Source organism: Muntiacus reevesi, chromosome 22, assembly GCF_963930625.1.
Source record: "Muntiacus reevesi chromosome 22, mMunRee1.1, whole genome shotgun sequence".
Taxonomy (NCBI): Eukaryota; Metazoa; Chordata; class Mammalia; order Artiodactyla; family Cervidae; genus Muntiacus; species Muntiacus reevesi.
In genome coordinates, this window is record NC_089270.1 from 43,070,888 (window position 1) to 43,083,167 (window position 12,280).

The 12,280-nt window shown below is 40.0% G+C and overlaps 1 protein-coding gene across 3 annotated transcripts in view; it reads right to left on the bottom strand.

Moving 5' to 3' along the window:
* The window catches only part of CEP135 (centrosomal protein 135), a 77,687-nt gene extending 65,618 nt beyond the window's left edge, over nt 1-12,069 (bottom strand). For 2 of the 3 annotated variants that reach the window (XM_065914584.1, XM_065914583.1), the window contains exons 1-6: nt 11,856-12,069; nt 7,854-8,010; nt 6,159-6,349; nt 5,047-5,214; nt 2,561-2,702; nt 476-560 (exon numbers count right to left, since the gene is read on the bottom strand). In XM_065914584.1, coding sequence (XP_065770656.1) covers nt 476-560; nt 2,561-2,702; nt 5,047-5,214; nt 6,159-6,349; nt 7,854-7,966 — 699 coding nt within the window. In that variant the 5' untranslated portion in view covers nt 7,967-8,010; nt 11,856-12,069. Of the gene's footprint in view, nt 1-475; nt 561-2,560; nt 2,703-5,046; nt 5,215-6,158; nt 6,350-7,853; nt 8,011-11,855 lie in introns of those variants that run through there. The other variant, XM_065914585.1, reaches the window with a different exon arrangement.
* Nucleotides 12,070-12,280: the final 211 nt, after the last annotated feature.

A 12,280-nucleotide genomic window follows, 5' to 3' on the forward strand; every position in this document is an offset into this window, starting at 1 on the left:
ATGTAACCCTGAATCTGTTCACTCCCTTGCTTCTTTACGGAGCACCAGTGCTTAGAGAGAAAACATTCAACAAGCATGGCCACTCGGAAGAGTAACTTTCAAAGACATACTCAAAATGATAAAATCTACAGAAAAGGTAAAACAAGTTTTTAAAAATACTATTATAAAGCATAATACACTTCAATAAAATACCTCTTGAGATGGAAACAGTTAATATGGTTATAATATTTGGGGAGATAGATGATTCACCTTAAAAAAAAACAAACTACTATTCACCTCAATGCATAGTGCAGGGAATGGACTGAAGGCTCTGAAGCCATCTAAGCCAATCCACCTATTAATTCTATTAACGAATTTACTAAAAAGAAAAGCTGTATTAAAAACTCAGGTATCAGAAATATTAAACATAACCCAATTCTATTTACAGTCACAGTGCACTCACCTCAATCCCAACTAGATAAATAAAAAATCCTACCTGCTTGTTATAATCTCTCAGTCCACTTTCCATCATTGCTAACTTCTCTTGTAACTGGCAGACTTCCTGTTGAAGTTCTTGAATTCTGAAACATATTTATAAGTAATGTCAATATATTTTTGATAAGAAATACAAAATTACAAAAGGGAAATTAGATGCCTTCTTTTAAAAACCCTCAACTTTTTGTTTCTCAGTGAGGTAGGAGGTGCTGGGCCAAAGGGTTCCCAGGCCACAGCACACAGTACATCATCTTAGAGGTTTAATTTTATAAGAACAGATACAAAACTGAATGGTAAATAATCTGAAACTCAGAATCATTATGTCTCCTACTGCATTTTGATCCTTAAGACAAATTCTTCTGGGTACTGTTGCCAATTCTTAGGTTCAGGGAACTAAGCATCAAGTCTAAAACTCACAATACTATTAAGTGAAATAAGGGACTATATGTTTTCTGACCCCACATGACCCTGTATTTTCTAATGAACTATCTTGCAATCTTAGAGAGAAGAAAAATACTGAGAAATACCAATTTTCCAGGTAACTACAACAAAAAAAAAACCTACTCTTTCCTGGAACTTGTTAATTCCAAGAGAATCAAGATTTGTCTAAATCATCTGAATTGTATGAATGCCTAAATGTACTGTACTACATCAAACTTTGCCAAGCATTAACAAAACAGGACATAATCACTTTCATACTGGAAAAATGAAGCCTGAAGCCAGGTTTAATTTTGAGAGAGATTTTCCATGGGGTCGGCACAGCCCCACTGAACACTGCGTGTACCTGCTGCTAGTACTACCAGAGCCAACACCGCCCACTGACCTAGGAGCAGGAGCGCAGCACGCACGCAACCGCACCCACACACGCATGCGTGACTGAACACAGTGCATGTGCAAAGTGAAACAAGGAAGATAATCAAGAGACTGATGCTACCTACGATGGCTTGACAGAAGAGAAGAATGCTAAGGCAAAGAAAGAGACAGGAAAGATACACATGTTGTTGTTCAGTTACTAAGCTGTGTCCAACTCTTTGCGACCCCATGGACTGCAGCATCCCAGGCCTCACTGTTCCTCACCATCTCCCAGAATTTGCCCAAGTTCATGTCCATTGAATCAAATACATACGGAGCCCTCTAAAACTCGGTAAATAATACTAACATATTGTCTAAGTCCTAATTTATAAGTGCCAGAAAAACACAAAATATTTCATGGGTAAAGTCAAGTAAGTGTATAAATACAGGTACATAATATTGTGTGAGAATAACTGAGCTGAAGACCCTAATTAGTCCCCCAACCAATGTCCTTTTTTTTAATTGCTATATAGGTTAATAATAAAGTAGAAAACTCTCTCACATTGTCTACATGATCTACAAGTAAAAAGCCAGCTGCATTAGCCATTCCCACTAGTGTGTTCTGCACTTAAACTGCTTCTGCAGCCGAGACCTGAGAGGCTGTCACTCACGCTCTCCTCCTCCTCTGCACCTTCTGAGACGTTCTTAATGGCATTCTGTGTATTTCCCCTTGTCTCACTTTCTTACCGGGTTGTAAGTTTCTCAAAAGTTGCATCTTTACATCCCGAGAACACTTACATAGCCTTTTCCAAAGAGTTTATTGAAATTATAATTAAAATAGAATTTACACCTAATTCCAAGTTAAGGAAACACCAATACACAGAGCTAGAGAATCATGAAGCAAGACTTTCACAGCCAGTTACAAGTCTACTCATGCTACTGGCATCTGAGAAAAATCTGAAGTAACAGAGAGTCTGTAGAAGATTTACTTGGGTGATAAAGCTGAATGTCCAAGCAACTCTACTGAAATAGGCTCTAGGTGGCACTAAATTGTTTTAAAGCAAATATGGACAGAAACCTCACATATATGATTTACTTGAAATCAAATTTCAAAACAAGTGAAAACCTTCAATATTCAGAATATATTCAGAAAGCATTTACTGGATGCTTATGCAAAGTTCTATGCTACACACCAGAGAGAGGCTAGTTAAGAAGACAAAACCGTACCATCAAGAAACTTAGGGCTAACCAAGTGATGAGGTAACTAAAGCCAACAGAGGATTCTTTAATGCACCTGTCATCAGCCACGTGCAGGAGGTCTGCGATGTAAGGGTCATCCGGCTGAGGAACCGGATATGAACTGATTTCAGAGGGAGGGACCGGTTCATCAATCTGCATGCGCTGGCGCCTGAAAGCAATATTTCTTTTCTTGCCACCTAAAAAAAAAAGCAAATGTGTATTTCAAAAAACTGAAAACAAAACACTGTCTTAGAATTAAATAGTTCAGAAGGCTAGTCTTTTTGTCATAAACTATGTCTCTGGGTCTTATTACATAAGAGCCAGGTCAAATGTTTTCTCCCTTACATATAAATACCTACCTGATCTTTAATTGAACAACTCATTTCTGCAAACCTCAACAAGACATGGTTAGAAAGCAACCTTTATTTTCTGCATGCTTGGTATATATGCCCAGATTTAATCTGTCCCTTCATGAGATGGGGACCAAACTCTGGCAAGACTAAAAGCTGAGTGTGCCTTGTGGTACATAACAGAGCTCAAGAAGTCATCACCAGCAGAAAACTGTCAAATAAGAAGCTTCAAGGCAATGATAACTAAAATAAACATGTTTATTAAGCAAGGCCAAAGGAGCAGATAACTGAAACTTTAACAATCAAAATCAGTATATAGCAGAATATGTATCCTGAATTAACGGGGAATTTTCTTAATTATCCTTAAAACCAGCAGGAGTAATCTCTTTTGATGGCTACATATATCCCATCTTGGTCCAAACCACAAGGATAATTCACCTTTTCCAGTACCTGGCCAAGATTAGACACATACTTGAAAAACTAACTGGCCCTCACAAAGAACAAACACAAACCACGACTCTGTCTTCCTCAGAATCCTAACAAGTTTTCTATACTCCTACCCTCTTGTTTTGAGGATGAAGAAACCAGGTCAAGAGTATTTAGGTGACCAGCTTGTAGTTACACACCCGAACATGCAAACCACTTTCTTCTTCCCTCATCTCCTGGTTTTCCTCCTCGGCTGGTCCTTCTCAGTTTCTCTCAGAGACCCTCTTCTTCCATCTGTGCCTTAAAAGACAATTTCCTAGGGTCTGTCTTTGGTTCTCCTCTCTTTCCAATCTACATAATCTCACTAGTAACTCCTACCATATTCAAAGCTTCAGTTCTCAGGATATTCCAATGATTTCCAAATGTGACTCTCCATCTAGGACCATATTTCTGAGGACAGATCTACATATTCCACTGCATACTAGGAGTTTCAATGTGAATGCCCCGTGGATATAACATACTCAACAAACCCTTTGTAGATGGTGGACTTCTGTTCTGTTTTCCATATTCCCTATCTTAAGAAATAGTACCAGGACATCCTTGGTGGTCTTGGGGTTAAGACTAGGGGCGCAGGTTTGATCCCTGGTTAAGGAACTAACATCCCACATGCCCCATGGTGCAGCCAAAAAAAAAAAGAAATAGTATTAATATCCTCATTCATCCACTCATTCACTTCAAACAGAAATTTGGAAATTCCTCTACATCCCAAGTTTACTAAATTTATCCATCCCTAAATTTTAGAGATTACACCTCTAAATCACCCTCGATCTAGGCCCACTCTTTTCTCAGAAAATCTAATTATCCTCCTTTTTAGTTTTCTTAATCTTTTAGTTTCTTCTGAGATGTTCCCCCACATTTCGGCATCTCTTCTGCCCTTGGCTCATGGTCCTCGCTCTCCCAGCTTATTTTCTGCCACGGATTCCTCCCTGATCCTGGCCTCCCAGTTTGCAATTCTTCAGTTCTTAGAGTCTCCTCTTCACTCAGCTCCAGGCACAGAGTAACATGATTAGGCCTGGACTGTGTTACCAGACAGAACTGAGCCAGCTTCCAGATCTTCAGCTCTCTTCTGAGGCAGCCTTCACTCTGACCAAATTACTGCTGGTCCTCACCGTGTTCTTTAATCCCTCAGTCTCTACCAAGTCTCATAATTCAGCACCTCCCTTCCCCTCATTTACTTCCGTGACCTTAATCTCATGGTTCAGACACCTCCATGGTCTGGTTACTACTACAGGGGGTTCTTCCATCAACTTTGAGCCTGGACAACCACTAACGCTGCATATGCCCCATCATTTCTTTTTCCTTCTCTGATAACTACTGAGCATTAGGCTAAGAAGACTAAAATAAACTAAGAAATAACAAAGTATATCATTTTCAAAGTCTTTAGAGTATGAATTATTTTTATAATTAATGATGATAATAATAATAGAAAAAAGAATTCAAATTAATAATGAAAGAAAACCCTAGGCACTGAGGATAGACTCCTTACACCTAAGAAGTTTACTGTTATATAAGTTTCTAAGCACATGCATAGAATATAAGCTGGGTCTCCAGAAATCAATTTTAAAGGTTTTGTGACTATCCAAATACATTTTTTCAAATACTAAAGTCTAAAGCATGAATACCCAAAGTCCCATTTCAGTCAACAGTTTTAACATCTTTAAAAGATTAGATGTATATAATTTGTTTTGAGAGGGAACAGATTCACCTGGAGTTTGAACTACAGCTTGCAAATTCTTTTCTTGAAGCTGTTGAATTTTTTCATTCTTAGCTTTACTTTCTTTCTCCATAAGTTTGAGTTTATGAACATATTGATTATTTAGAAATTTCAGATCAGCTGTTTCACGTGCGCACTTTTTCAACGTGGTTTTCAACTCTTAAAATGAAAAAGATTTAAAGAGCATTTTATACATCAAGAAGTTCTCCCATTTCATAAAACAAAAAAATCACAATAATTTGAAAGGCTCCACCTGATTCTTATATGCTTTGTTAGAAGGTTGTAACTTTTCTACCACGATTAACAAAACTGCAAATAAGTCACTAAGCACAAAAAGGAATTGTATTTTTCTTCTGTGATGAGACTAATATGAGCTTTTGATCCAGTAAATTGGATATGAAGCTAAGGGATTATCAATTCATGCCAAGTATTAGCCAGGGCTTTCTACTAAATACAAGAAGATTTTATAATAAGTTAGCCACATAATTTACCCTTTGCCTAGTACCTCTGAAATCATTCTATCTTCCAGATCAAAAACAGGGTATAAAAGAATCAGAACAAAAGACACACAACTTTTTCTCAGAAACACAGAAGTTGTTACAAGAAAATTTTTCTTCAGTACCAGCATTTAATATTTTCTACAGCAACTTTTGGGCTTCCCAGATGCCACAGTTGGTAAAGAATCTGCCTGCCAATGCAGGAGACACAAGAGACGCGGGTTCAATCCCTGGGTTGGGAAGATCCCCTGGTGAAGTAAAAGGCAACCCACTCCAGTATTCTTGCCTGGAAAATTCCATGGACAGAGGAGATTGGTGGGTTACAGTTCACAGGTTCACAAAGAGTCAAACACAACTGAGCGCACACCACCACCATTACAGCAATTTTAATTCTAAAAATTTAATCCACATTCAGTGAAGATGAATATAGTTGTGGAATGCAAATTTATTTTTCTTTTGGAAACTCTTCAACACACCCTACAATATTTCAGGAACTATCAGTAGGAAGACTACCACATTTTCTAATCCAATAGTTTTAAAGGTAGAGTAGGATTTCCCACATATAAAATGAAAAGGGCAAAAATTTCAAAAGTCACAAAAATTTACCTTTAATATGTTGACCTGATTGTTCTCTCAGTTTCATTAATTCCAGGTATAATTCATTATTTTCTTTACTCAACCTTGCATTTTCAAGTTTATAAGGTTCCAATACAAAATCAAAATTGGCACTCTCTTTTTCAGCTTTCACAGCAGATAATTTTGATTTCCGAAGACTTTCTGTCGTATGAACTAGATCACTAATATTAAAGAATGGAAAATGCCAATACAAGGAAACATTCTATTAACTTTTAATAACTAAAAACAGACTTCTAAAAGGACTTAAATGTTAATACTAACATGCTATCAAATTGAAAATCAAACATACAAAAACAAACACTAGAGGTCTTTCAAGGTACTAGGAAGGTCTCAAAACTTTCCTGTCGTAATAAAGTCATAAAACATATACACATAGGCAGAACCATCTTTAAACCTGGTCTCACTCACCCCCCATGTCTAATTAGCCACCTGATCCTGTGGAATCTGTGAACCTTACTTGGTCATTTAACATTTACTGAATGCCTGCTACATGCTAAGTGTAAGGGATGCAACAAACACGGATCAGTTACCTGCCTCTAAGAACACAGATGAACAGAATATTCACTACATCAACATTTACTGGGCAGGGAACATGGTAAGGAACCCACTGACATGGAGCTTATATCCTACTAACAATTTGTCAAAAGTTACGGTACTATGTGATAAACTCAATAAATATTTCAGTGCCGACCTTGTGTTCAGCCTGTCCTAGGTATGGCGGTGAAACAGTCAGTCTCTAGTTTCTTGGAAGTCTGCATTCTAATGGGAAGGTAAAACAAATTTCCAACAACAATAACAGCTAAGGTAACGTACAGTATATGTGACAGAGAGCTGCAGGCCATATAGCTAACTGAGCATAAAGACAAAGCAGGAAGGAGAGGAGAAAGAGGCTTTACAGGCAGACAGAACAGCACATGGAGAGACCAAGGGCGAGAGCGAACATGTTTTCAGGAGCTTAGGTGGTTGGTGCAGGGAAGATGAAGGGAACGTAAAATCACTGGGGAAAATGTGTGTCAGTTTCTTGGAAAGTTAAACATACTCCCACCCTATAATTCTGAATTGCTGACCTAGAACTTGACCATGAAGGATTCTGGAGGCCATACTAGAGACCACAAAGTATCTTTCATCCACTCTCTTCTCTTCATCATTATCACTTATAGTCCTACTGCAAAAACTTCCTAGACCATTTCTCTGCTCTAGTCTCAAATCACAGTAATAAGATTTATGTGGAAAAGAATAAAAATCACAAAGAATCTTTCAGCTAAATTGACATGTTCACAGCTAAAGTCATGATCAACCACCTTAGATCGGCATTATAAATGCGTAGCAATTAGAGACCAGTGACTAACATAATATCATATCAACTGTATTTCAATAAAATAAAAACCAGTGAATAGAGCAGCTACAGAACTCCTAACTAGATCAGAAAATCACATTAAAAACTGTACTTTTACTCACAGACAAAACCCTCAGAAACATTTACTCTAAACAGTATAGAGTGCACGGTGACCCTGGAGTTTTGTGACGTGGAGAAGAGAGAAGCTTCAGACGATTCAAGGACTTTAAAAGTCTACCCATTTCTGTACTAAAGCACAAAGCTCAACAAGCAACTAGATAAATGGGATTCAGGGTCACACAAGTTTGCAGTAGTGTTTCCATCTTTACCTGAAAAGTTTTTCCACCAAAGGTAAACAGTCCACTGTCAAAGTCTGGCGGTATCCCAACTGATCCAATCTTTTCCTAATATTAAGATACTTTCTTTCTGCAGCTGTAGTCATCTTGTGTTCCAAACTAGATTTATTCACTTCCAAAAATTAAAATCCTATAAGAAAAGAGTGAAACATCATTCTATTATCAGTTATTATTGTTTAATGTTTTAAAAAGATTCTTTTAATGTGAAACAATTATTTTTTTGTTTCTTTTCAGGCAGACAGCTCTCTAGAATATTTAGATTGCTTTAAATCCAAAGCTAATGATATCCATGTTGCTGCATTAAAATAAATATCCCCTCATAAACTTAATACACAGAAGTTAAAACAATAAAACCTCTAGAAAAAAGAAAGAATATTTTTCCAAGCCTGAGACAGGCAGAGAATACTTAGAGAAGCCTCTTCTAAGTTTTTCTTTTAAATATAAAAGAGAAACTTGATAAATTGTATTTCTTCAAATTAAAAATGTCTGCATCAAAATATATCCTTTTATTTGACAAAACAAAAACTTAGAAGAGTAGGAGAAACATATTCATAATATCTAACAAAGGATTTGTATATAAAATACAGAAAGAACCCTTACAATTCAATAATAAATATAACCCAATAAGAAATGCAAGGTTAAGATTTGCAAAAGATATCTGAATGAGAACAATCATATGAAAAGATGCTTAACACCACTAAACATCAGAGAAATACAAATTAAAACCACAATGAAATATAATTTTGTCCATACTAGAATGGCTAAAATTAAAGGTACAATACTAAATGTCTTCAAGGACTTGGAGTAACAGGAATTTTTACACTGCTACAGGAGTGTGAAATCACTGTGGAAAAAGTCTGTGGGAGCGAGGCTCAAGAGGGACAGGATATATAAGTCCTCATAACTGATTAACGCTGTTGTACAGCAAAAGCCAACACAAACTGTAAAGCAATTATCCCCCAATTAAAAATAAATTAAAAAGTGTGGCAGTTTCTTATAACGTTAAACATACTTCTAGCCTATGACTGTGTAATTCTACTCCAAGGTATTTACTCAAGAAAATGAAAATAAACATCTATAAAGAGACTCTACAAGAATATTTGAAGCATCTTTATTCATAATAGCTTCAAACTGGAAACAAACTATACAGAAGAAGGATAAGGACACTATACTTAAACAATGTAATATCACTCAAGAATAAAACAGAACTGGTACCTGTCAACAGTATGGATGAATTTAAAAACATCTGAGCAATAGAAGCCATGATTATACGAAGTTCAAAACAGGCAAAATTAAACTATGTACATAGAAATCATAACAGCTGTCACCTAGGGTGATGGGGGTAGTTGGAGCCTGACTGGAAGGGCATGAGGGAGTTTTCTTAGGTAATGAAAATATTGTGGTAATGGGGACAGACATCACACCAATGTATACATTTATCAAAGCTTTTCAAATAGCATATGTAAAGTTTACTGAGATTAAAAAAGAAAGACCCCAACATGTAAGTATCTCTGGACATCTTTTTATCCTTGTCTTTTAAAATACCTATGAATATATCATCTATCAAACTGCCCTAAAATGGGAGTTATCCAAAGATCACTTCTTTAAAAAAAACATGCTCTCTTTTCTAACCTTTGCCAGGTAAATGTGGTCCTAGTACTCATATTTCTAAATCAAACAAAAACTTTGTTTTACATCTGTATTGCTTTTCACAATTTATATAAAACATGCATGGATATGAATATATGCAAAATTGGATCCTCACAACTACTATGAGGGAAAAAGGGTCAAGGACACCCTCCACATTCAAAGATGAGGAAAGGCTGCCTAGAGACAGGAACTTTTTCTAAATCACAAGGTCACCAAGCAGGTGGGCAGTCAGGTCTCCTGAGTCCTGACCCAGCGCTCAGGTTTCTGCATTATGCCGCCTCAACGTACTAGATGACTCCTAAGTGAGTACTACTCCTTGATAACTTACTAGGTGACTCCTAAGTGAGGACTACTCCTTGATAACTTACTAGGTGACTCCTAAGTGAGTACTACTCCTTGATAACTTACTAGGTGACTCCTAAGTGAGTACTACTCCTTGATAACTTACTAGGTGACTCCTAAGTGAGTACTACTCCTTGATAACTTACTAGGTGACTCCTAAGTGAGGACTACTCCTCGATAACTTACTAGGTGACTCCTAAGTGAGGACTACTCCTCGATAACTTACTAGGTGACTCCTAAGTGAGTACTACTCCTTGATAACTTACTAGGTGACTCCTAAGTGAGGACTACTCCTCGATAACTTACTAGGTGACTCCTAAGTGAGGACTACTCCTCGATAACTTACTAGGTGACTCCTAAGTGAGGACTACTCCTCGATAACTTACTAGGTGACTCCTAAGTGAGGACTACTCCTCGATAACTTACTAGGTGACTCCTAAGTGAGGACTACTCCTCGATAACTTACTAGGTGACTCCTAAGTGAGGACTACTCCTCGATAACTTACTAGGTGACTCCTAAGTGAGGACTACTCCTTGATAACTTACTAGGTGACTCCTAAGTGAGGACTACTCCTTGATAACTTACTAGGTGACTCCTAAGTGAGGACTACTCCTCGATAACTTACTAGGTGACTCCTAAGTGAGGACTACTCCTCGATAACTTACTAGGTGACTCCTAAGTGAGTACTACTCCTCGATAACTTACTAGGTGACTCCTAAGTGAGGACTACTCCTTGATAACTTACTAGGTGACTCCTAAGTGAGTACTACTCCTTGATAACTTACTAGATGACTCCTAAGTGAGGACTACTCCTTGATAACTCCTTCCTACAAATCTCTCCCTCTCCACATTCTTGTTAGCCTCTTCTCTGAATGACGTCCCCATTCTATGCTAGGTTCTTTCTAGGTTCCTTCCACAAGAGGGACTTGACTGATGCAGGTGTTCTAGAAAAAGTCCTGAAGAAGTCAGAAGTGCACCTGTCAGAACAAGAACCAGCAGGGCCTCACAATTCAAACATGCCTCCTTTTCGTCTGGTATCAACTTTGGTTACCCAGAAAGAATACATCCTCACATCCTTCTGAGAGACAATATGAGTAAGTATTAAAAAAGAAAAATCATCAACACATACGACAGATGAAAAAGATTAAAATCCTCCCAGGAAGGACAAAAACACATGTATTAGACTTTCCCCACCCATGCATGGGTTGCTGTCCACCACCAACACAACGCGCCCGTCTACATCATCCGAACACTGCGGCCATACTGAAAGTTTTCCAGCAGAACAACATAAAAGGTAAGGTTTGGAGGTCCTCCACGCGTACGTGTTTGGAACCACCCACTTCCTTAACTTTAGGGAGCTCACGTCTGAAAGCCAGCGCATCTTATTTTTACAAAAGTATCCTGTGCATGTGTGTGTGTGTGTGTATAAAATTTCCTGTGTACATAATATATATGCACAAGGGTTAGAAAAACAAAGACACCCCAAACCATCATTAACTAGGTTATCTCGCGAATCCTCCCTCACTGAACTAAAAACAGTAGAGAGTGGAAGAGGGGATGTTTACTAAGGTGCCGGACAAAGGTTAATAAATGACTCGTCCTAGGCTTTGGGGCACTTTTGTTTTACAAAGAGCCTGTATGATTCTTATACGAAAGGGTATTTTAACTTTTAAATCAACCCATCAGTCGGTAGGAGGCGGATCTGCTGGAACCGCACAGACGCGCGGCGAGCGGGGCCGGAGGAACCGGGAGCCCTGGCAACCCCAGGCCGACCTCCGGGCCGCAGTTCCGCGGTCGGGCGCTGAAGGGAAGGGGGTGTCCGCGGCGAGGCGACAGGGCTCCGCGCCCCGCCCGCCCGGGGCCCGCTTCCTCCCGAGGCCGCGCGGCCTCCCTCCCGGCAGCTGCCGGGCCCGGCCCGCGGGGACGGCCCTGGAGGCGGAGGCGCCGCCCTGCCCAGCCCTCCCGCCCCGCGCCGCGCTCACCCGCAGCCCCGGCCGCCGCTCCTTCCGCCTGCGGTCGCATCTCCCCTCGCGCCTCGCCTCCCTCGCTGGCTCCTTCCGCCCAGACACCGGCTCCGGCGCTGGGACAGTTTGAAAATGGCGCGGAGAGACGATCAGGGCCGGCGCGGAGGAGGTGCCGCGGTTGCCTCGGTAACGGGAGCGGCCGACGTTTCGCCGCGCGCAGCGGGGACGCGCCCGACCGGGATGGCGGCGCTGGGCCCCGGTGCCCGGAAACGCAACGGCCCGCACGGCGCGGGGCCGCGGCGCCCCCTGGCGGCCGGCGAGCCCCTAACCTCAGTGGCTGCCGGCGGTAGGAGTCCTCCAAGTCGATCGCGCGCCTTGCTTGACCTTCTCGGCGCGGGGTCAAAATCCCGCCCAGCCCTGGTCCCTGCCGCGGATTAGCCTTC